At 42.9% G+C, this 26,101-nt stretch overlaps 1 protein-coding gene across 1 annotated transcript in view; it reads left to right on the forward strand.

Annotated features, from left to right (window-relative positions):
- The first annotated feature begins 11,030 nt into the window (after positions 1–11,030).
- Positions 11,031–26,101, forward strand: part of INPP5F (inositol polyphosphate-5-phosphatase F) — a 39,457-nt gene continuing 24,386 nt past the window's right edge. The window contains exons 1-2 of the mRNA XM_040071436.2: positions 11,031–11,237; positions 24,004–24,084. Of these exons, the coding sequence (XP_039927370.1) occupies positions 11,141–11,237; positions 24,004–24,084 (178 nt within the window). The 5' untranslated portion in view covers positions 11,031–11,140. The remainder of the gene's footprint in view (positions 11,238–24,003; positions 24,085–26,101) is intronic.

Raw genomic sequence — 26,101 nt, forward strand, 5'->3', positions numbered from 1 at the left:
TTCACTCTCTGCATTTTCACTCTCAAGCGTTGGGAATTGGTTGCCCATGGGGCTGGTGGAGTCACCATCCCCGGCAGTGTGCGAGAGGAGCCCGGAGAGCGATGCGGTTTGTGGTTTCGGGGCGGGCGACAGCCCTGGATGATCCCGAAGGTCCCTCCCGACCTCGGCCATTCTGCGATTCGGTGACTCCACACAGGTGCGCCCGGAAAAGGCTCCATTAGAGCCTTGGCACCAAAGCCGAGCCCGTGACAAACCCGCGCTCCGCGCCGCGGGGATGACGTCAGAGCCCCGTGACGCAGCGCGGCCGGCAGGGGGCGGCACGGCAGAGCGCCGCAACGCTGGGATGACGTCAGAGCCCCGTGACGCAGCGCGGCCGGCAGGGGGCGGCACGGCAGCGCTCCGCACCGCGGGGATGACGTCAGAGCCCCGTGACGCAGCGCGGCCGGCAGGGGGCGGCACGGCAGCGCTCCGCACCGCGGGGATGACGTCAGAGCCCCGTGACGCAGCGCGGCCGGCAGGGGGCGGCACGGCAGAGCGCCGCACCCAGGGGATGACGTCAGAGCCCCGTGACGCAGCGCGGCCGGCAGGGGGCGGCAGCGCCCCGCGGATGGCGGCCGAAACCCCAAAGCGGCGATTTTCCAGAAAAACGGGGATGTGACGTCAGAGCCCCAGCTGAGACCGGCCCCGGGGCGGGGGCGGGCGCTGAGCCCCGCGCGTCTGGCCGGAGAGGGCAGTGCTGGTATCGGTCTCACGGCACAGACGCTCAGGTGTTGCTCTCAGCGGTGTCTGAACCCTTCAAAACCTCAAAACTACAAGATAAGGGCGGGCTTTAAGCAGTTCCAGTGCTTTGTATCGGTTATTTTTCCTTCTACAGACTGGGAAGATGTACCGTGAGGAGGAGCGAAGTATAAAATTTCAGCCCTGCTTTTAAATGAAGCGCTGCCTCAAGTGGAAGGTTAGGCTAACAATCTGCAGAGCTCCCTTCTGACCAGCATGGGCATAGCTACACTTCGATTTCTGAAAAAACCCTTTTTGAAAGGGCAAGTTATTAAAATCACAATCTATTCAGTAAATATTTCTTTTGTTGAGGGTGCTCTTGGTCAAAGCCAGGCCAGGTCAGAATTCATATAAGCCACTTTTTGCCAGGAGGATGTGATTTCCTATCCCTTCAGAGCCACTTATGTCACCAATAAAAGCTGCCAAGGAGCCACAAATCCGGCTCTAAGGATTGCTCCAATCTTTATGATTGCATAGCTGAGACAGCCTTCCCTTGAACAAACTGGACTGTAGGAAGAGGATATGTAAAGCACAGAGCAAAATTTGGTCTTTGCACCATGGAACTAGTGTGCACGTAAATTAATCCTATTATCACAATCGTTGGGGTTTATTTTTCACCTAATTTCCATCTCAGGGAACTTTGCATGCTCCTGTGCGTACTTATGTAGTCTTTTAATTACCTGATTCCAAAGTGCTTTCCAGTCATGAAATACTCCATGGGCATAGGTCTTGTGCCCATTATTCCAGTTTACAAGTAGCACAGTGATTTATTTGCAGTGTCAGTTATATAACCCAGTGTGTTAATTCCCAGTGCTCCCCAAACCCTTCCCCCAGAGACATTATTATAAAACTCTAGCAGGACGTAAATTTTTCATTTCATCTTTATTAAACGGAGTAAAATATATTAAATAAAACTGATATTTAAAATTGCATACTCCAACTGAGAATCAAACTTATGACCATGGTTAATTTTGTTAGTCTTAAACTGTGTTTGCTTTTGGATGCTGTGTTTGGTTAACAGCAGGGCAGGTGCTCCTATTTTTAAGATTGTTAGCAAATTTAACTGGAGTTTGTGTTTATTTTTTCACTGTAATCAACGTCGCAGCTCAAGGCAAATCAAATCAGCCGAACAGAACAATTGCTTGTGTGATGCACCAGCTGGTCTCAGAAACCTCGTTTCAAACTGGTTTAGTTGAGCAGGAAAGTTATCTGGGGACTTGCTCATGTTTGCTTTCTCACTTTTGGGGTGGGTTTTTTGGCACATTCAGGGCTGCTTTTCCTGTAAAGAGGTAAATATGTCTAAGGGGGAGAAATGGAATGTCAGCCTTTCTTCTCTTTTTTTTTTCCTTTTTCCTTCCACAGCTTACAACAGCTGCCTAGGAAAAAATAAGAAAGCATTGATAAATGTCACAGAAATAAACAAAATTCTTACGGAGGAGGCTTTCTTTTCTTAATTAAAACAATAAATTGAGAAGCTGTGGCCCAAACCTTCTGGTGAAGTATCTACAGCCTCAGGGAAGTGCTGGAATCCACTGGCCTGAAATGTGACAATCCTACACCATTTCTCAGGTGGCTCTGGCTGCCTAAGTTCAATTTGCACAATATTGATAACGAAACAGTGACCTCACAGGAGCTGCACGCAGGACACGGCATTCAGGCCGTTGTTCCGAAGGCTCAGAACCCAGCCGGGAGGGGCACAGAAAGCAAAGAGGGTTGAGCAGGGTGAATGTTGCAATTTCTTGCAGCTGGCAAGGGTTTGCGGTTCTGTGGGGCTGCTACACCTTGGCAGAAACTTCTACTGCTGCTTAACAGATACATGCATGAGACAAGGAAGACAGGGAATGGGTGAAAAAAAGGTTAAAGAAATGTGGAAATGGGCAAAGAGACTGAGATTCATAAAAATTAGGGTGCAGCAAATCCTTTTAGGTTGTGAATAGGAAGAGGTCACGTTACCTCATTCCTGTCTTGCCTAACATGTTCATAAACAACAGCAGCGGTGGATAATGTCATTGAGCCCTCTATTCCCAGGCCTGTTCAGCCAAATGCTTTGTTTCTAACTCCTTCTTTGTTTGTCTAACTCATTCGTCCCGTGATTATGCTCAGTACTTGTATTTTCTGGAACAAGTCTTGGGATTGTTCAGCCCCAAAATGGAAAGACTCAGGGGGGAACATTTTCAGTGTGTGAAAATGCCTGATGGGAGGAAGAAAAGAAGATGGAGCTAGACTCTTCTCATGGAAATCCTGTGAAGGCTCAAGAGGAAATGGCTGCAAACTGAAACACAGGGAATTTCCCTTAGAGTTAAGAGTTTTTATTTTTCTGTGAAGGTGGTCAAACGGTGGCACGGATTGCCCTGTGGGGGTGGAGTCCCTGTTTTGGACATACCAAACCCCACTGGACATGAACCTGGACAACCTTCTCTAGCTGATCCTGCTGTGAGCAGAGGGCTTGAACCACAGGTACCTTTCAGTCTCCACCATTCTACGGTTCAGCGACACTGGGCAAGGAAACCAGTTTTTCTTGTCCTCTTTCCAGCAATTCTTGTGTGTTTCAAGACAGTTTTCCTGTTTCCAATGAGAAACTAGTCCAAAAAATCCCTGTTGTTCAAATAATAGTTCTCAGCTTTTGAAGTTTAGATTACCTTTGATTTCCTTTGGCTTGTTTTTTATAGATAATTCTTAAAATAGTTGTATCAAACTGAATATAGAATTGCCACTGAGGTCTGGCTCAGAGTAGAGTAAAAGGATTACTGCATAGATCTTATGCATAATGCTCCTGTGTATTCATTGTAGTAGAAATGGATTTTTTCCACTTTTTTTTTACTGGTTCCTTTATCAATTTATGGTCTAGGATTACCCCAGAACTCCTGATTAACCAGCTGTTCCTGAGCTTGTATTTATACAGAAGATTATTAATCTTGAAAATTTTTCCTCTTGCCAGGCATTTCATTCATTTCAGGTAATTTATTCACCTTGCCACAATAACCTCATAATGGAATCCTGATTCACAGTGGGCTTTCTGACCCTTCTGACCTGATGTGTTTACTAAGTGCACTTGTTATTCCATTATTTGGGCAATTGGCAAAGATACAGGATGGCACCAAACTAGAGTGTGAACCATTAGTAACCACTCTCCAGGAGAAAATTCCCAAATGTTAGGGCTGTGGAGGTGCCAGAAGTGGGCCATGTTTCCTTAGATAGTTATAGGGAAATCACAGGATCAAAGGTTATATTAAATGCAGACACAGCTATTGCCCAGGACTGCTAGACTGTCATAAGAACAAAGGATGTCGATTCAATTTCATGCTTATTATCTTAACTGTTCACTCCATTGTCTTGCAGGTACTTGAAAGTACATACTTTGATATACTTTGATAATTCTTTTTCTGTTCTTTCTTTTCATTTGAGAAAAAGGATCTGACTGATCTAAAATTCTGTGACTCTTCATCCTATCCCTTTGTTAAGGTCAGGATGGTGGCACAGGTTCCTCAATATAGGAAGTTATAACTGCCCAGTGGTTTCACAGACCTTGGAAAACAGTAGGAAATTAGAAACCCGAGTACTTTTCCTACTTTCTGGGCCCTCATCCGCTGTCAGTTTTCAAAGGTCAGCACTTAATTCCCCAAGCTGATCATGTCTCCACCCCGTCCTACCAGACTGATGACCTAGTGCAACTCCTGCAACAACAACACATGCTTGTAATTTTCCCTTCAGTAATTACTCAGGGACAGTTCTCCTACATCCTACATTTCCTCCCACATCCTATATGGTGTAATGGTGTACATGGCCTTAATAAACGAAAGGGTGCCTTGCAATTCTTCATGTATGTCTTCCCCCAAAGAGGCAATTGACCATTTATATGAAGTTTCTAGGAGATTTTAAAATTTTGTTTAGGAATGCCTTTGACCTTATCTCAGAAACATCGGGTGAAGCTGAGTCATTTGTGTCGCTCCATAGCTGTCAAAGCTGTCTAATTTATCACACATAGCCACAGAGCCAGGGTAAAAACCTATTACAGAAATGCAGTATATAAATTGTTCAGATAGATAGACATTGTAATATAATTAAAATATCAAAATGAAAAGCACACTGCCAAGTGTTTCACGTGGCTCTTATTCCACCTTGTTCCACTCCAATCTTGATTCTCACTGGCGGTCCCCCCTGCAAATGCAGAACCTGACTGACTCCAACAAAAATACAGAACTTCCCCAATTTGTTTGAGGTGTGACCATACATAAATTCTATTTTATTATTATTACCATAAAAGATAGACCTTGCTTTCATTTGCCTGCATGTAAATACAAATGTAAACTGTTGCCATGGCCGTTTAAAACATTTTACACAGATCAATATAGTCAGGCTATAACACTTTTGCATAGTAGGGAACAATGTTACTTTTAGAAGTGTAGAAGTGTGGTGTAAAGAACCTGCTGTGTGTTCAAGGACGAGGACTCACGATTCCTGATTTTCAGTCTTCTTTTTCAGTCTCATCTCTATCTTCTTTCCCTAGGTTTGACAATGACCTACATAGCATTGCACAAGAAAAGCAAAGCCAGCAATAAACACTTTTAGCCTGCATATAGCAATGATCATCTCTCCCAGCCACTCAAGTATAGAACATATAATCTCACAGGAAAATAAAGTTCTTTTAATCTTCTCGTTCAACCCTTGAGAGTCATAAGAATTCTAATTACTGGCACAGTACTTAACTGAGCATCAAGAGCTTGAGGACTGCAAGATCTATATAGGACTTTTTTATCCACATGCCACAGATGAAGGAAAAGCTGGTAAGTATTTTTTGACCTAAACTGTTGCCTGGCAGCTACAGATTCTGCTCTTGGGAAGAGACTGTCACTTTTTGAACTTCACACATCCCTACTCCTCCTAAACACTGAGGTGTATCTGCAGTGTAAATGCAGCACTATGTAGAGTCTGAGGTTCTGTAAATATGAGTTCTCTTGGAGACCTGTGGTATGTGTCAGCGAGGTTTGTTATGGCTCCAAATTTCTGCCAGAGCAATTTCACTTACAGTGTTAAAAACAGTCACCTCATCTGTGTGTTAGTGAATCTGTCTGAGGTACAGCAAGGCTTCCAGAAGACCACTCTTACTGTGCCACCTCATGGCATTTGGGAAAGGTGATGGTCCCTGAAAAAGCTCCTTTGGATGACACTCTCTCATCCTGGCTCATCCCAGGGCTCTGCTGTTCTCTATGTGAGCACATGGATTGGGTTCCTTAAGAGGTACCACAGAAAACAGGAGATGCACTTCAGAACTGCCTCTGACAGGCTCCAGCTGCTAAGGGGTCTGTAGGACAAAACTAGATCTAATCTTAAATAAAGCCCCTGGAGTGTGCATAGTTCAGAAGCTGGATCCTCAGCACCAGCTCTTTAGCTCTCCAAGCCCTTTCCAATTTTATCGCACTGTTTCCTAACGTAGGTATGGTTGGCATTAATGTGTCCATACCTTAGACATGGTCTGACTCTGCTCACTGTGACACTGGCACTGTCTGAGTGACACCAAAGTGAGTCCTGACCCCACAGAATTAGGCTCCTTCTGCTCAGTAAGGCCAGGTAAGTTTGTTCTAGCTTCAGTTACTACAATTTGGAGCCCAGTTTCATAAATAGTACTTAATAGGTTATTGTGCATCTGCAAATCCAGTTGACAATATGCTGCACAAATGCTTGTGGCTATCCAGTGCAGGCATGGGACAGGAATAGAAACACACAGCTGGGAAGGAGGAAAGGATTATTTAAACTGGCTTTAGCAGCATTCAGTATTGTTGCTGAATGTCACAGCGTGTCAGAATTTACTCTGAAAAGTTCCCTCTGGAGCAACTTCTGGGGTGAGGAGAGTTTGACCCCGAGTTAGTTTGTTGCACATGCTCTTGCTGCAGCTGTACAAGCACATGTGCTGTTTTGAAAGCGTGTTATTCTCAATGCAGAGAATGGAGTCCACTAGAGTGATATAAATATTTAGTGTTAAAACTTTCTTAATTGAATAGAGTACTAAAGTATGTTTTCCATCAAAACTCGGTAGTGCTTAAATCCTGGAATGCTGAGACCACTAGCTTCCAAGCTGATGAAAAACGCCTCATATCTTCTGTTCATCCCTTAAACACCTGGTTGTTGTTGACCTTGCCTTTTGTAACAGTGCTGAATCCCTGGGATCTGAGCAGACGTTGCTGTCCCTGCACAGCTCCTGGCGCAGTGGGGTCCTTGTCCAGAACTGGGGCTCCTGGGCATGACGCAGATGGAAACAATGCATAAGGATTCATAAATATTGGACAAATAATGAGTGCCAGGAGAGCAGGGAGCAAGAGGAATGTGATTCAACCCTCTGCCCCCCTCACTTTTCCTGCATTTATTTCCATCACATATGACTGACAGATTTTTACACTGAATAGCTAATACATTTCCTTTTCCAAGGACAGCCAAACCCAGGGAAAAGTGACAAAAAGACATGTATGACACTTCAGCACTTGGCAACATCTCCTTTTCCTCAGGTGTCATTTGATGCTTGGCCTCCACAGTATTCACAGCACATAAAGTGATGCAAAAATGGAATATGCATATTTTGTTACTTTTGCTGTTTTACTGTCTAATCTTCTGATACATCTTGAGGAAAAAGCTAGAGTCAGTGGATACCAGTAATGTTACAAAGATGATGATTTTTTTGTTTCTATAATATTAAAAAAACCAACCAAACAAACAAACACCTAGGGAAATTAAGGCAACTTCCAAGAAAGCTAATTGCAAAATCAATCTAAGTTGGCTAAATGGTATCAGAAAAAAACCAACAACAACAACAACAACCTTTAAAAAAATCTTCTTTTGCTAAAAGACATATTCCAATGATCCTGAAATTTTACTTTTTATCCATTCTAAATGCAGAATTTTTCTTTTTGTAATGTGAGCTATTTTGCTCTTTAAAAAAAGCCAGCCCAAATTAAAAGTAAAGAAATGGAGATAAGTCCTTCCAAAGGGTAATGAAACCAATTTTTTTTTCAGACTGAGGAAAAGCAAGTGGAATCTGTTTTAAATGAGATGCAAATTTTATTACAGTGGCCATGAAGAACAGCCTGCCATTTACTTTGGAGAAATTATGAGTTAAATGTGGCCTTGGTATAGTATAAACTGTATTTTAACTGAGGAAGGCAGCCCAACAGTAGATTAAGGAATCTTTTTATGTGCACCAGCTTGGTAGTCATCAAAGTGCAATTTGCCATTCCAGAATAAAAGAATTGTAGGAAGTCAAAACATTCTAATTTGATTTTGAAAATGGTCCCATTGATTTGCTCTTAACAGCCCGTGCAACAGAGGGAAATAAATACCTTGTCCATAAGCCACAGTGTACATTGCAGATATTAACCATGAACACATTGCTTTGAAGGAAGTAGCTTGTTCTTTTCTTAGTGCTCACTGAAATAGAAATATTCCCATTGCAAGTTTGAGATTTTCATGGGGAAGGAGGCAATACCAGAGTTCCTCTTCCTTTAGAGGTAACTGCAGCTGCCACAAAAAGTTACTTCAGTTAAAAGAAAGCTAAAAATAAATCCAGGTGAAAATTCTTATGCAGAGCTGCTTTCACTGGGTTTTGAGAGTTTTCATTTTCTTGCCAAAAAGCTAATGGTTCATTCCAGTAGTTTTGTATTTTTTCTGTTATAAAACACAACACACAGCTGTTTTTCAGCAGTACATTTACAGGCACTTCAGAAAATGTTCTAGTCCCAAACAAATCTCTTTTATCCTCTGTACTGCCTGTCAGGAGACCCTCTTGTGTTACTCTTGTTCTGAGGAGGTTCCTTCCCAAACCAGACTCTCCAATCTCTGTTTAATGCACAACAGACTCTCTCTAAAAAGCACACAGAAGCCTTTTCAAAAACACATTTCAGAAGGGCAAAGTAACCTGACTGTAAAGGAAAATAGAATTACAGGGATGTGGGAAGGGAATGCCAAGGAGGAATACAGAGATATTGCTCGGACACTCAGGGGTGAAAATAGAAAGGACAAAGCACAGTTGGATTAAAAACTAGCAAGGAGTATGAAGGGTAAGAAGAAAGGCTTCTGCAGTTACTTTGGCATCAAAATAGATGACCCAAGATTTTTCTAATGTTTCTCTGGAAGCTGCCAGGAGCATTGAAGCCAAACAAAAAAATTATTTCACGACTTTTTAATGATGGATGTTTAGAAATAAAGTTCCTCACACTGCCTACAGTGCCATTTCCAAATCTGGTACCCTTCGCCTCAGGAAGAGTGGTGTATTTGTCCAATCTATCCAGCCAATTGCACTTCAGGTGTGGAGTGTTACTAAATCACATCCCTTTCCGTTAATCAACATTTAAACCTGAAATCAAGCTGCTGGCAATCAGGTAATACTGAGAGAGCACATGACTAATTATCAGCCGATGCATTTCCTTAACACTAGCCAGTGACAATGAATTGCAAAAATGCAAAATTATTCTTTCAGTGTTTTCCCCCTATGCTAACTAAAGCTGACAGGCTCGTAGGAACTGCACCCAGCTGTGAATCTATGGAAAACACACTGAATGCAAACAGAAAACTACCCATGGGGGAAAGAAAAAACTCTGATCAAAGCGTGAAAAAAGGGCAAAGCAAAAGTCTGTCCTTGAAATCCCTGCAAGCATTTTAATGGCAACCCTGTGCATTGTGCTACAACACTGAACGATTTGGGAAACGCAAGCAGAATAGAGATGATATGGCAAGTGAGAAATATTTAGTGACTGATAGTGCAGACTAAAGACGTGGGAGCAAAAATAATGTTTTGACCCACTGTGAAGTTTAGTTCCTAGTCCCAAACCAGAAAAGTTCTGAAGTACATGCTTATCTTAAAAGATGTTAATGGTCAGTTAAGCCAATTTAAATTGTACATTTGTAGTCATGCCTGCACTTAAATGCTTTTCTAGACTGGCTGCTCAGTACCTCCCAAAAGCAAGCTCTTCCCTGGCTCTTGAATGTTCACATTTAATAACGAGATTTCTCATTTCTTAATGTCCTTTAGTCACTTAGTTTTTTGTAGCATCACTATTATGTATCAATGGAGAAAAATAGTATGAGAGAAACCAATCTTTTCAAAGAGTGGTTTGAAAGTAGTTGTTTTTCTCCTACTGTAGGTGGTTTAACCATAATTGGCAAATCTTTTAATTTGCAAACTGAAGCAGCCAGCAGCCCTTCGCTGGGACACCAGGTGCCCACCAGAGCTGCTCCATCACTCCCATCCCTGTGTGCAGAACAGGATGCTTTTTGTCTGTGTCCATCTCTTCCTCAGTTTCACAGGGAGTGGGACTTCAGCCTCTGTAATGAAACAAAAGCTCTGGAAGCCTGTGGACAAGCCCTCCGTAAGGCTGGGAAGGGTCTGTAGCAGTGACAAGTTTGCAGGGACATTGTTCAGAGTTGCCTGCAAAAAAGACGGAGGGAATGATTTGCTCTTCCATCAGGAGGTGCCGCCTCCTGGATAAATATTCAAAATAACGATGAGCCCTGTGCCAGGGTCCTGAGATTTCCTTTCACCACGAGTTTTCCCGTGTATCACCTTCTGAGGGCTGAGGGGGGCGGAACGGAGGGGAGAGGGCATGAGAAGATCTGGGCTGAGGGGAGCGGGGATGTGGAGAGGGGAGCGGGAATGGAGGGAACGGGGCTGAGGGGAGCCGAGCTGAGGAGAGCGGGGATGAGGGGAGCGGGGAACGAGGACAGCAGGCTGAGGAAAAGGGCTGAGGGGAGCCGATCTGAAGGGAGCCGGGCTGAGGGGAAGGGGCTGAGGGGAGCCGATCTGAAGGGAGCCGGGCTGAAAGGAACGGGCTGAGGGGAGCAGATCTGAAGAGAGCCGGGCTGAGGGGAAGGGGCTGAGGGGAGCAGATCTGAAGGGAGCCGGGCTGAGGGGAAGGGGCTGCGGAGAAGGGGCTGAGGGCAGCCGATCCAAGGGGAGCCGGTGTGAGGGGAAGGGGCGCAGGGACCACCCTCAGCCGTCAGGCGGATTCGGGAGCGCGGCCCCGCCCACCAACCCCGCCCCTCGGTGCCCGCCCCCTCAGGCCCCGCCCCCTGCGCTGCCCCTTTAAGCGCCCGCGGGGCGGGGCCGGGCGCTGTCACGTGCGGCGGCGGGAGCGGAACCCGGGCTCGCGCCCGCTCCGCCCGCTCGCGCTCCGGCTCCGGGACAGCGCCCGCGTGCGCGCCCCCGCGCGCGGCTGCTCGGGAGCGCGCCCGCCCCCCCCGCCCCCCCCCCCCCCCTCCCCGGTGCCGGCCATTCCCCCTTCCGCCCCGGGGCCGCGCGCGGCGGCGGGAGCGGCGGGAGCGCCCCTTCCCTTCCCTTCCTCCGCTGCCTCCCTCCGTCCCTCTCTCCCGGCGTGCGAGCATGGAGCTGTTCCAAGCCAAGGACCACTACATCCTGCAGAGCGGGGAGCGGGCGCTGTGGTGCAGCCGGAGGGACGGCAGCCTGCAGCTGCGAGCCGGTGAGACCCCCGCGGCCGCGCCCGCCGCTTGCGCGGGGAAGGGCGGCCTGGGACCCGCCCGGGCGCCGGGGACGGGCGGGGGTTCGGTACCGCGGGGGTTCGGTACCGCGGGGTTCGGTACCGCCGCCCATCGCCCCGCAGTCCCCCGGGCCGCGGGAGGTCACGCTGTCCCGGTGTCCCGGCCGGAGCGCTGCCTTCCCTCTCCGTGCGGTCGTTTCCCCGCGGATGGAGCGGCGCTGCCCCGCGCCCCGTGTGACCCGGATCGCTGGCGGTGTCCGGAGGCTCCCGGTCATCCCCGGGGAGCATCGCTGGGGGAGAAGGGCCGTGTGGGGCCGGTGTCAGCCTTACATCAGGGATGCTCCCGGTCTTTGGGCAGATGTGTCCCGCGGTGGCCTCTTCCAGGAGGAATTGAACAGGTGGCTACACTGGGTGGGGACCGGGTGATCTGTAAGGTGCATTCCGACCCTTTGACGTTCTGTGATTCTGTGGCTTCTAAAGTGCTTCTAAATTTTTCGGTGATTACGGGCTGTGCAAGTGACAATTACACGGAGCTCCGCTGTGTATTAATATGAGACTGAAGGGGAGGCAGTGCAAACAAAGATTGAGATGGAGTTGTGTAAAAGGAAATTTTGAAACGATGGTAATTCTCCTATCCTACCTAGGAGGTTACTCAGTAAAGGTGTCTAAAAAAATAAAATGCCACCCGTGGAAATTATCTTGCTTTGCGTAACATGGGCTCCCTACCCATGGCAGAGGGTTGGAACAATATGGTCTTTAAGGTCCTCTCCAAGCCAAACCATTCTATGAGTTTTCGTCATTCTTTGTGATTCTAACATGTACCTTTCATGTAAAGGACCATGCTGACCCCACTTACGTGCTAAAGAAACTCTAAATAGCTGGGTGTTTCACCAGATGTGGCAGGCTGCACAGAGGTTACAGCTTTCTAAAATTGGGATCTGTGTTATGCCAAAAAAGATGGCTAAACGTGTATATTACCAGGTTTGCTATCTGAGCTTTATGAGCTTCTGTGAAAGGCTGGACAAACTTTAAACATAAACATCAAATACTGTTATCTGTGTTTTACCAAAGAACTGTTTTTCATACTTCACTTTCTTGTGTTATATTTTCATCCTTGAGTTGTGTCTTCTCAGTGCAGCTTTTTTTTTCTCTCTTAGATACAGTTGCAATCTGTGTTAGTGTGACTAATTCTTGTCCATCAGCTTCACTAATCCGGCAATACTTTGATTTGCAAGTAATCTTACAAAATGATTGGTGTTAAGCTAGCAGACAATACTGCCAGTCAGTGAAATGTGTGCTTTCACGGGGGGGAAACCCCCTCAGGTTTAGGTTTGTGATGGTTGCAGCCTCCTGCAGGGGCTAAAAGCTTTTCCTTGACCCACAGTAATTAAAACACAAACAGTGATCTGTAGTTCTGGAGATTAGTGTTTGATAACTTTACCTTCTAAAACCATCAGTGCCTTGCTTTCACACAGCCATTGCTGTGTTTTATTTTTTCTTGGTGTTCCTTAACTTGATGGAGGCTTTACCAGTTCCCAGCAGTTTGTCTGCCTCCTGTTCCAGCAGCATTTTGTCCTTCGCCTGCCTCTGCATTTTCAGGTGGTTTCCATGTGATCCCTATTGTGTGTGACCTGCAGATTAACGAAAGGTAATGTGATAGTGAAGTCCCCATGCCTGCTTGAAACTCTCGATTGTTAGCAAAGCTTTCCCATTTCCTTGTGTTTGCAGCTTTGTTTTTCCAGTCTGTGGGTCATCTTCTTGACAGCGGACTCCAGGTCTGTGAGATGAAATACCTTAGTCGGTTGGAAGTAAGCCCAAGGAAGAAACAGTTCTCTCACAGGAAGTATTTCTTGGATCAATAGCTCTTTCTTGTATTACGACAGAACTGCATATCCTCAAGTTTGCAATTTTATTACATTTGACTATTTATTATTGAGGCCACTGCCTGGAAATGAGTAAATGGATTTCTGTGTGATGAGTCACTGCTGTGTTAAACAACGAAGTCATAACTTGTGTTCATTGACATGTCTAAAAATCTGTCAGAAGGCTGTGATCTAGCTGTGTGTCTCTGCTTGGTTTTGGAGGCCTTGGTTTTAAAAATTCTGTCTCACAGAAGCTGCTCTGAATTAATGTTTGGACGTTCATGGGTTGAAATAGATAATACTGGTAAACCTTGCAAATCATTACTTGAGAGGGTAGGTCTGAATCTAAAGAGCTGATGCTAAGCTTTAAAGTACTCTCCTCCATCAGCTATAAAGGCATGTTCAGAAATTTGCTGATGTTGAAAGCTGTATTTGACCTCTTTGAATCATGGAGATAACAGTTCAAATATAAAGAAAAAAAAGGCAAATAGTCTTGGTAAATATTTGCCATAAGCAGTGTGAGGTTGGCCCTCTTTTGAAGGATGTCAGCCTGTGTTTACAAGATGTTTCTGGGTTTTTTTTATTCTCTAAAGTGAAAGCACTAATGAGTCACCTGCAGGAAATCCATGAATCACTTGGCATCATAGATTTTTTTTTTTTTTAAAGAATTTGGCTGTCGAGAGTGTACTTTTTTCAATGTAGTGAGAAAACATGTGCTGTTCAACCATGCCTTAAATGCCTTACATCAGGTCTTGGTCAGGATTTAATTCTTGGATTACTCTGTTTATGCTCTGTGTGGCTGCTCCTGTCTGGTCGTTCCACACAGATTACAAATATTTTTTTTATTGATGATGTCTGTATAAATACGTGTTTATATTTGCATATGTATACATATATATATGTGTGTGTGTGTAAAGGATGAAAAGTGTTGAAGACGCTGAATTCTCACCACCACTTTTTTAGCAGCAGAAAAAGGAATGAGGCTGTTGTGGTGTGAAAGCTTTTGTTATCATTGTGCTGGCCTTGATCATACTCCAGGCAGTAAAGCCAAGTAAGATTGGGAACAGTTGCTACTAAAACTAGTTCTTGTAATTATGCTGATTCCCACCGCTCTGGAGGAAAAAACCTACCAAACCAAATATTTTGAGGGGTACACAGATTGGAATTAGTCTAGCACAGCTTTTGGGGATGTCATGCTCAAAGGCTGTGTTGCCTCTGCCTGAAAGGGTAAGATGGGTTGTGTTTTATCTCTGGAACTGTAAACTAGAGGCAGATGAGCATTTGTTTGTTTCAAACAAACACTTCAGGAATTTATTGTTACAGTCTTAATTTTCGTCTGTTGAAAATGTTTGTGAGTCAGCAGCTGAAGCAATGCGCTTTGAATACTTCTAGTGAGGGATGCGTTACCAAACAGTGTTTTCAGAGTAGCAGGGAACACATTTCAGGTTAGGTGTCGGTCTGATAGTGTGAAATCATCTCTGAATCACAAATCATAAGGGCATCTAATATTCCAGCTGTGTGCTTGCCTTACTCCTCAAAGGCGTTGCAGGAGTCATGTAGGAATGACTTGTCAGAATTCCTGAGCTCTTCTTCATGGCTGTAAACTGGAGGAGGAGGAGCAGTTCCTTTGTGGGAGGGCTGGAAGTGCTCAGGTGAAGGCCTTGAGCGAAGGAGTGGTGCCAGCGCTACCAAAATGTGTATTGCTAAGTTTAAGCCTGCAGAGCAGTCCTAGACATGGCTCTCAGAGGTGACAGCCTGAGTGTGAAGTCATGCTACTGAACCATTTCATACAAAATTGCCTTCCTGAATTTCAGTAGTATGTCTTGGAAACTGCCTATCTATTCTGGGAAACGAATTCCACGGGAGGCTGGAGCTTTAGAGGAATTATCTCTGTGTTTCAAGTTACTTCCTAAGGAACCTCAAGCTGTTTCTTGACACCTTTTTAGCTGCAGTGGGTTCTGCACTGCCTCTCACCCTTGCTTGCTCATTCTGTTCCCTCTTTTCCCTACTCTTTCTTGGTTGTCAGCACCACGTACTTGTGGCGTATGTGACAAACCAGATGTCAGAACTGATCTGCATTAGCTGCAACCCAGCGGGAATGTAGGCTGAAAAAACCTTCAGCAGTTGGGTCCCTGTTGCTGCTTTTTCCTTCTTGTGAAAGAGAACAGAGGGGACCAGGGGAATGAGCTGGGCTGATTAAATATTGCATGTATTCTGTACCCTTTGTTTGGTTAAATATTGCATACATTTATTAAAGGTTGTAGCTTCTGATTCTGAGGAGAGTTCCTCCTATATGTTTATCAAAGGGAAATTATTTTATACTTTTTATAAACAAGATCTACTTTGTAATTCCATCCATGTTTTGGGTTTTTTTTTCTTTTTCTTTAATTTTTTTTTTTTTAATAGAGCATAGTAAACATAAAACTGAGACTTCAGTGGGTTGATAGTGTGTTAAAGCCTAGCCTGGTGAGAATTAAATAAACTTTGACATGAGGTGTTTACTTTTCTGTTGAATCTTAGTAGGTGATGGGTTGAGTATGACAAGGGTGTTCCTCTTTTTTTTTTTTTTTTCCTCTCCCTTTCCTGCTATGAAGATTTCTGAAAATGCCAAACTCTTCACAACTCAGATGCGTAGATGTCTTGGAATTCCTGCCCATGCTGAAATGGCCTGAGGCTTTAAATACATGAAAAACTCCTAATGCTTCATGTCTTGATATTCTGGTGTTGCTGGGTTTTTTTTGTTTGTTTTCTTTTTCCCCAAAATGAAAATGAATCTAATTCAAGTGGATTTCTGTGGCTTGTATTTTGCTGGTGGAAGTGACTCATCTTTGATCTCATAAGTTAGTATTAACTAAATATTGAATAGGAAATTGCAGACTAACTGCAGCTAAAATACTTAGAACAGAGGACACTGATTTCAATTAAGAAAGGTCTGCATCTGTACCAAGGCCTTGTGGTTTTTTGTCTGAGAACACTGTTCTTGTTGGGTTGTTTCACGGTTTAATGGTGTGGGTGATATTTCAGCTCTGTGTGTAAGGAAACATTCAAACATTTGTGATTTTAAGTTTTTAAACTCTAAACTGCAGGACAAGGCAGCCACTTGTTTGATATGCTGCTTGTGTTCTTTCAAAACAACTGGTGTAGATTGGAATGGGATAGAAAATAAAGGAACAGGAGTGGAGTATTAAGAGGAGAAGTTGTTGATTGCATATCTAGAAGAAGGATTTGGAAATAGTGCAGAAACTGTTCTTTTTTAAAGCTTGGCTTTAGTATAAACAGGAATATTAATACTTAATCCTCAGTGGTATTTTCTTGCTCCAAACATCTTCCCCAATAAAATCTGGGAGAGGCTTGTTCTTTTGAAAAGCTGATCCCAAATGAATGAAATAGCACTTGAACACTGAGGTTTTCCTTTTAAGGCAGAAATCTTACTTGAATAGAGCCCTGGAGCAGTGTTTGCTGAGACTCTGAAAAACTGAAAACAAGGCCCTCGAACGTGTTTTGAACTGGAAAACAGAGTTCTGAGCCAAATATAAAAGTAAATGCCCTTGCCCAAGAGGTAGTTGCAAGATGTAAATGGCAGATATGCTGGTCTGTCATTCATTGTTATCTTTCAGGTTTTTTTTCTTTGTCTGCTTCTCAGTGAAGGAAAAGCAGCAACTTTTGCGCATAGGGGTGATGGTTAAGTTTCTCCTTATACTTGCATGCCTTCCAGTAACATTTAAAAAATATGTTTCTGCTTGTTGCTTGTTATCTGGGTAGTGAAATTGTCCCTAATAGTTAAAAAAAAAAGGTGGAATATGGGGGGTGGGGAGTGGCTGGAAATCCTGTCTGTTCCTGAAACACATGCCAAATTTTTGAGTTTAACTCCCTTATTTAGTGTTAGAAATGGCTGTTTCCAATCCATAACTCTTCTTGTGCTTTGAGACTGATTAGTTGGACAATCAGAGAGGAAATTTAATTATGGCATCAGAAGAACAGGTGACAGTGAGGGAAAACTTCACCTTGTTTACACTTGGCTCATGCTGTAATTCTCTCATGGCTCTTAAGAAGCATTAGCATAAGTCAGCTCAGTGATTAGTAAAACAAACAAATTTCCATAATTCTGAAATCCTTCTGCTCAGTCAATGTTTGTATTTTAAATTTTTGGGCATAGAATAGCTTTCTTGTGCTCTTCTTTCAGTGTAGCTGTAGCTGAGCAAACTTTTAATAGACAATCTTCGGAAGGAGTGAACACAGTGTTTAAGCTGTCAGTTTTGTAAGTAGGTTTGCATAAAATCCTTCTCCTGCCTGATTGATAGTTTCCTTCTTGCAGAGTAAATAGGTTTAAAAAAAAGAAATGCAGAAAATCTACTGCTTTCTTAGCTTTAAGGGTATATCCTCACACAACTTGAGCTTTGTTGAAATACCAGCTAAAAATGGGAATGAATGTATGTTGGTGGGGAACAATATTAATTTGTGCAGAATTGTTGCTTTTGGAAGGATAAAAGATATTTTTTTCCTTTTCGGTTTTACTTCTGAGAAAATGTGTCTGCTAACAGAGTTCAGCAATGTGAAGAATAAAGGGAAGCTCTAAAGTCTGAAAAAAAAAAAAAAACAAACAACAAAACAAACCAACCAAGCAAAAAACCAACCCTCTGAGCTCCAGTGGCTTGGCACTTATTTGAATTTTAAGAGTCCCTGCTGGGCAGTTTTCTGAATGGTATTTACAGGTTTGTGGAAGGGGTGGGAGGAGCTGATTCTTGTTTCAAATGGTTGAAATGCACATAGCAATTTGTGGCATATATTTAACCACCTACACCTAAAGTGGGGTGCACACACCTTGCGGCTGCTCAAGGCAGTCCACTGGAGGTGTTGGAAGAAAATATTTTGTACCATTAATAAAGAGAAAAGCTGTTTTAAAATAGTGTCTATTCATCAATTAAACCTCTTATCTTTTGTATGTTTTATAATGCGTGCAATATAAACGATGTGTTCTACTGGACTAATAAATAAATATACATATTTGGGATGTGTGCTAGTTTTGTTTTTCCTGGTGTGGCATTTGACAATAAAGTTTGGAGGCCACTGATGCACAGGACCAGTGTTTGGAACAAACACTGGTAACAGCAGTTTGTTTCCACTTCTAGTACAGGGGTTCCTTGTGCAATTCCATGTAACATTGGACACTCTCCAGACTACTGAACATTTTCAGTATGTTTTCCAGTTTCCCAAGCAATGCCTGGTGACTCAAGGGATTTTCTGACTGCACCAGAATACAAAGAAGTATTTCTTTATCGAGATGAGTAGTAGGGATTTATTTTTGTTAGGTACTTTCTCTGGGATTTGCATCCTGCTTTGGCAGCAGCAATACAAATATCATGTACAAATGCTCCTGTCCCCAGTGCTTTAAATCTGTCACTGAATTGTACTTGACCTGTTTGTGTTCATCTCTTTTAATGCTGAGATATTGAGGGGAAGTGTCCCAGTAAGGCAGGTGATCAGCTGATAAGTTGTTTAAAGTTTGGAGGAGGACATTCACGTAAATAAAGTTAACACTTCACAACAACTAAGAGCGCGTAATACTGAATGTCTTAATGCTTCATCTTTCTGCAAGTAGCTTAAATATAGTTTTAAAAATCTGTGTTGAAAGGAAAGCTCAGGTAGCCTGAGTTTTATTTGCATAAATAGTACTTTATCTCCTCCAAGAGAAAGAAGTTCAGCTTTATATTCTTAAGTCTTCCCAGTTAATTTGTAATCTCTTAATCTTGGCTAAAATTCCAGAACTCTATTCAAAGATGAACTGAAACTTGAAAGCAGACTTTCCTTTAAAAAGCTGCAGGGGGTCATGAAGGTCAAATAATGCTAATAATAAAGTCTTTCAGTTGTTTTTGATCTAAAGCAGACACAATTTAAAGAAAAAAATACCCAACCCTGAAATCTATTTTAAAATAGTATTGGAGCTTCTTCCTGACAATTAACGCTTCTGGTGTTAAAATCTACATTAGTGGAGCCGTGTGATTTATTTTGGCTATACATAGCCAAATGACGTGAGTCATTCTGCTTTTATTTTTTCCTATATAAATATCTATGGCTTGTGTGGAATGGTGGAAATGATGGGGAATTAGTGCTCTGTCAGAGTCCAGGAAGACTTTTTGAGAATTAACATGTTAATGTTCATGCTCATACGGTTAGGTGTAACCAGAGGAAGTTCAGTGATGATGTGTATGTTTTATATTACACTGCCAGGAAACACTTTCTAGCTGAGGTTCGTTCCCAAATGCCAACAGCAAAGGAGATAAGAGGTGTGTGTGTGCCCCCTGAGCTACAGCAAGTTTGGAAGAGAAATAATTACATCTGCTCAATGGACTGAACCAGGCAGCAGCTCAGGAGTATGGGCTGGATTCAAATGATAACAAATCAAATATTTTTTTCTTCCTGCTTTCTCCAGTGGAAGCTGCCAGCCTGCCTCTCCAGACTTGCCTCCAGCCATTCTGTTTTGAGCAAGTGGTTTATCCCACTGCAATGGTTTGTTTTCTTATCAGAGCTTGTGCCTGACCTTGGGACGACTCAGCTGGTGGTAGACAGCAAAAAGAGCCAGAAAGCAGTTTTGGGTTTTGATGCTCTTCCAAGTTGCTTTTGTATCACCTTTATCAGGGTCGTGTTTGTGTAAACACAGAGAATTAAAGAGACTTTATCTGGTGTTGCAGGGCTCTGCAGCGCTGCTGGTGAGCTTTGAGGGTGGTGGTGGAAGTCAATCACATCAAAGCTGGTTTTGTTCTGGATTTGTGACAGAAGTTCTCTTGTGCTGCAACTGAATGCTGATACAATCGCTGTGATGGTAAATGCTGTGCAGTGGTCATTAATCTCTGACAGGAATCAGCAAAAAACCTCAACATTTGTTTCGGTAACTTGAATTTATTTAGTAGGATAAGGGAAGGAATGAGCAATTTTGTACTTCAGCATGGAAACTTGGTGAGCAAGTGTATACATCAGTGTTAAGGCCTGTCAGGCACTGGCAGTTCTCTCAAATTTAAACACATTGAGGACAGCAGAGAATTCTTCAACTCGGGGAAGATCTTCCATGGGACTCATCTCACTGCTGACAGTGATTCTTTTTGGACACAGCTTCTGATTTTCTGCAGTGACTGAGCAGACACTGCTCTTTTATCATCAGCACAGTACTGTAAGAAGTTTGTTTCAACATCATTGTGTTGCAGTTTAAAGCTGATCAATCTTTATTCCTGGCTCTGTGAGTTTCTAAGGAGGACTAGTATGACATTTATATAGGTTAAGTTTGTATGGGAAAACAAGAGTAGCTATTGATAAATTGCATTTCACATTGTATCTCAAAACATCTTTTATTTCGTCTGTAAGCAAAGTTCAGTTTGCTTTGATAGAGCCTTGTGGTGGTTAATTCTTACTGATAGGTATTTCTTTAAAAAAGAAATAAGAAACAAGCTTGTCCCGAGTCCTCTCAGCAGTCAGAAATGTGGCCAAGTCTCATGTATGCCACCTGAAAACTTTTGAGGATTTTCAGTTTTGTTTTATATTGATTTTTTTTTTTTAATGACTTCAAAAGAATGTGGATACCTTCTGTAGCGTGTATCACTGTCTACCATCTTAGACTGCCTCTTAAATTCTGTAAAATATAATGCAGTTAAATACTTATATCCTGCAGGCTTGCAGTTAACATTCTTGGATCTCTGAATCTTTGCTTATGTAATGATTTTAAATATAGAGTGGTTCTAATTTTCAGAGATGCAAGATAGTGACTGGAGATTGCTGCTGCCACTTTTACCAAATGGCTACAAGGGAACAGTCTTGATCAATCTTAGTGTCAGACAAAAGCTGAAAAAAAAAAAAATCTTCCTATACAGTGTAAATAGGAGTGCATGAAAGCCCATCTTTGGAGATTGGTGGGGAAATTATCTTTAAACCTTTATTTTGTTTGGTTCATCCGTCTCGTATTTCCAGAGTGTACTCATCAGGAGGAGGAGGTTCATATTGGTATCACTGTAGTGACGTTTATTCAGCATGATGAGGTGTTTACTCTGACCTGAGATACGGCTGTCACACAGGAAACTGGATTCTAACCAATAACAGAGTTCTGATCAGGTTGGGACCAGATATGTTTTATTGAGTTAAAAAAAACTGTCTTGCTTCTGTGCTGTCACACATACTTTCATGTAGAAAGTTCTCTAGAAATACTGTAAGAAAAACAAATTTTGTGGTGCTGTCACCAAAAGGAAGTCAGTGTGATTCCACAATTGGTATTTTCTCAGAGCCTACAAGCATTTCTCCTGTAAGGCTTCTTTGCATCTAGGTTTTCTTGGGCACTGAAAAAAACCCATGATAATCCCCTCATAAATTGCTAAATATATATATATATATATATATATATATATATATATTTTTTTTTTCCCCCCTATGCCCTGCCTCCCCCATGGAAAATTTTCTTCACGCAGTCAGCCTTTACCATTAGTAGCTTGATGATCACACTTACCTAAGAGCCAGTGCTGCCCAGCGGGTGGATCCATATTTGCTGCCTTGAAACTCTGGAAGTGGAATATGCATTTGATTCCAAATACATTTTCTTCTTTTCCAAATGTACTTAAAGTTTAGAGCAGTTTCTCTTTGTGTCTCTGCTGCTGGGGCAGTAGGATTCCTGGAGAGGGCTTGGATTGTCTGTGCAGTCCCCAGCACCAGTTCTCTTCTGTCCTTTTACAGGCAGCTCTAAAGTGTTGTTTCCTTATTCCTCTAATTAAAAAAAAAAAGCTTGTTTCTTCATTCTTTAATATCTTGTAAACTCTTAGAGGAAAGCTCTGGATATCAAGTGAGGTTTTCTTGCTAATATCTTGTCACAGCAGGAAATGAGAGTTTTAGAGAAACACCTAAGATGTCTTCTAGATTACTGTGCTTATGGTAGCCGTGGTAAACCTTCTCTGATTTTGGTTCTTTAAATTCCTCCTGTGCCTGGCTTTGTTTGCTGCTTGATATCTCTGTCTGACTTTTACCTATTGTGGTGGAAATATGAATTTAAAGCTAATTACAAAGATAGCAGGAAGTAGATGAAGTGTGAGACAGTGCAGCTCTAGAAGAGCCCCAGGGCGAAGACGAAACTGGGATTGTGTGGGTGAACTGGGAAAGAAGGTGGAAGGTTCGGGAGAGAGGAGGGCTGCCTGCATTCCTCTTTGCTGGCAGTGCAGATTGCCCACTCGGCACAGAGATACTCCTGTGTGTTATTTGGAGTGAAACCGAGCTCAGGCTCTTCTAGAACGTGTTTGGTATGAGCACAAATCTGTCAGGAGGATACAAGATGTGTTCAGGAACTTCAGCAGGGATTGAGAGCGCATCAAACCCTTCAGTCTGTTGTGCCACCGTCACTGATTTCCTGATGCTCAGCTATGTTAGACTCCTTAAAAGGTTCATTTCATTCTGCCATGATTCACGCAGGGTTCTGTGTTAGTCTCCTTAAGGAGTTCATTTTATTCTGAAATAATTCACACAGGGTTCTGTGCAGCTCAGGTCACTGTCTGGAGAAAGGAGGAAGCAGGAATTTGGTCCAGCGTGGTTGCACACATTGATTGCAGCCCTGCATGCTGCTGCAAACATCGCTTTAAATTCTGCTGCTGTGGGCTTTTAGTTTTTGCTTGTCTGTGTCCAGGCACCTGTGATCCATCCCATTTAATGGGTTCATTCCACATCTACCCTGACTGCAATTTCTTTCGCAGCTCATGGAAATGCTTGCATGTAATGAGGAAATTAGCTGTATCTAGTACTATTAAATGTCATGCTGGAAGCTGGGAAAGCAAAGTGTGTGCTTTTGGAATATCGAGTCCTCAATTACAAATGTGTCAAGGAGGATTCAGTGTTTTAAAACAAGTGTGTAAAAAATAAAATCATGCTATCAGTTGTCGCCTGCAGACCTCAGATTTATAAAAAGAAACATCAGTATTGTAGATAAAGTGTTTTTGTAGATGATTTGTACTCTTTTGTGAGTTTGTTCTTTCAAATGTTCATCTACTTACACCAATAGCTAAGATATTCAATTTGTCTGGATGTTAAAACTGGATAAACTCTTTTACCTTGGAACAAGTGTGTTTTGGTAAATAATAACAAGCTTGTCCTTCGTGGTATAGAAAAAAAAGCCCTCCTTTTTGAGATTTTTCTTTCCTACACAGACATTTGCTTTTAAGTATTTGTTTTCACTTTATAGATTTGAATTAGGAACTTCATTCTTTCCCCCACTCTCGAATCCTTGAACAGGTACTGCACCACAGTTAGAAACTCATTTTCTTCCTGCTTTCTCTTCTACTTCCTATGTGGTTCACTGGAATTTGTTAAGAGCAGGAGAAACCTAAACCTTACTGCGTGTGCTTTGATATTCCATGTACTTGTGGAGAGGGTTTTAACAAAAGAGGAAGTGTCTGTGTGTGCATGTTTATAGAAAGAGGATGTGAAAGTAATAGTAATTGGATCCAAATGGGAGGGAGCTGGGGGTGAAAGGCAACATCTGCTAGGTTTTGAAGCTGTGTTGTTAACTCAGTGACCTCTCTTCAGTTTCACTACAGCCATGTAAAATTTTGCTTACCTTAACAATTCCAGTGGATAGGAGAAGAACTAAGCTTCTATTAAATTCAATTACTGCTGCCTAAAGTAACTTTTTCCCCCCTCAAAAATCTGGAAAATATCTCTGGTGGGGCTTTATGTTGGAAACTTAGTCTTTTTTTCATAGCTACTTGGTAGCAAGCAAAGACGGACGTGTGCATCCTCTTATTATTGCGGGAATTATTGTACATTTTCTACCTTCTAAGGTGGGGAAAGTGGAGAGGGTGACTGTCACTGGATTGATTGTCCTGTTTGGTTTTACTGTTTAAAAACAGGAGCTTTGCTCTTTTTTGCAGCCACTGATCTTCTTTTGGCTTGGAACCCCATTTGTCTGGGCCTGGTGGAGGGAATCATCGGTAAAGTCCAGCTTCATACAGGTATGTGCTTCGTTCACTTCTGGTGAGTTTTTTATTTATTGACTGCTGAAATTCTGTGGTATTGCAAACAATAATAATCACTCCAGTGGAGCAGTGTGGTGCTCTTTGCTGTGGAGGAGCACTCCCCAGATGGACTTGTCAAGGTGCTTATGTTATAGCTGCACATGCAAATTCACTCTGCTCTCCAGTGATGTACGTGTTGTGATTTGGCACTGTCTCGTAAAAATAGACAGCTGCATTCACAGATAGTGGAAACTTGTATTTGAAGTTCTATTTGAATCTCTGTGTGAGATTTATAAAATTCTTACACCTTTTGGAATAATCCTTTCAGGGAGATTCCTGTTGTTCTCTTGTGGTACAGTGCAAAAACTAATAAGGGAAGCTTTCACAAAAGTGTAAGGCCTGAATTCTCAATGAAAACCTGAAGAATAATTGCTGCCTTGGTGGAGGAATATTTGAAAAGGAGCAAAATGGAGCACTTAAACTTGTTTGCAGTTAAATGACAGAGCTATAAAATTCAAGCAGGTGTAGAATTCGTTGTTATTTTAATGATAAGCTTGTCTCTAACAGATATTAGTAATGTTTCCTGGGAAATTAAGTCAGTGCCCCTTTTGCTTTATCAGCTGCAAATTCCTGGAGCCATAATAAGTATTTATTTTGATATATACCAGCTTTGTCCAGGAAGATACCTCTGCCAGTAGAGCTCAGGCTGTCTCTTTGCTGGCAGGTAGGAAAGCTGGCCATAAACCCTTGCTGTGTGCCTTTCTTTTTGTGAGTGCCTACCCCCTGCATTTAAAGTAGTGCCTGGCAATATGATCAATCCAGGTAAAGTTTCAAGTGTGTTCCAGGAGGGCAGGATGGATTAAGTGCTGAAATGGATCAGATGTTTGTGGTCCCTTGAGTAGAAACAGATTGCTGAGCATGGCAATAATGGGATGGAGAACAGGGGCTGGGTCACCCTGGCACGAGTGTAGGGCAGATAAGTGCTAGGAATTATCAGTGCTGTGACCCCTGGTCCTGTTCCTGGGAGTGGTAGTTCAGAGCTCAACTCTCCATGAAGTTCATGATCATGTCCTCTTCTTAGCTCATCACTTCATCTTCTTTGACTTCCCCTGATATTTTTGTCTTTGCTCCTTCTCCAGATGTGTTCAGCCATCCTTTTTCAGATCTGGTGATGTGAAGTGGTTCAGACTCCATCTCACTTTCTCTCCTCTTCATCCAGGTTGTCTGTGCTGTTCAGCATGTGCTGTCCATGATGAATGATGGCTAAACTCCAGTAATGACATTTTTCTGCTGTGGGAAAATGCTCAGTGAATGGTTTTGACACACGTTTTTTGTGTTTGTGTGGGGCGTGGTGTTTTGTTTTAAAGCCAGGCCCTTGGGTACACAAAAGCCTTCCCCCCTTCTCTCTGGGGAGTCCAGTTATAAAAGCCTTTGAAAGGGGAGGCCTCAGATGCTTTCTGGAAGGCTTTTTAGTCTGTTGTGGCAACTGAAGATCTTTGCATGTGTGTTTATTGTGAGCTGCTTCCTCTGCTTATGAAATCCGAGTTGAAACTTTCCCCGGAGTGTGACACTTCAACAGGTGTCAGCTTGCTGTTGTCAGGTAAATTAAGATTATCAGGTAATAAGCCTGATATCTCTTCTTTCCATGTGTCCTATGGAGCTAGTGAATCAATTAAGCTCATCCAGGCATTCCACTCAGTTGCTGTTTAGGTCAGGGGAAGCGTTTCCTTTTGCCTCTGCCTTGTTCAGATGACACCATCACAAACTCTTCATCCTTTCTTTTTGTTGTAGATATTCTGGTATTTAGTGGTGCAACTGTCCAAATATAAATGATGTTTTGCTTTCTACTATTAAACGTCTGAAGCAAAATAACCTCCAGCAGTTTATCCTTACTTTTCTCTTGAGAGCTCCTTGAATTTGCTGCCATTTCCTGCTGGGTGTTCATCCATCAGGCTGCAGTCACAACGAGAGGGCGGACTGAGGTGTCTTACTCAAACCTGCTGTTTTCAGTGAA

This window comes from Hirundo rustica, chromosome 8 (genome assembly GCF_015227805.2).
Source record: "Hirundo rustica isolate bHirRus1 chromosome 8, bHirRus1.pri.v3, whole genome shotgun sequence".
NCBI lineage: Eukaryota > Metazoa > Chordata > Aves > Passeriformes > Hirundinidae > Hirundo > Hirundo rustica.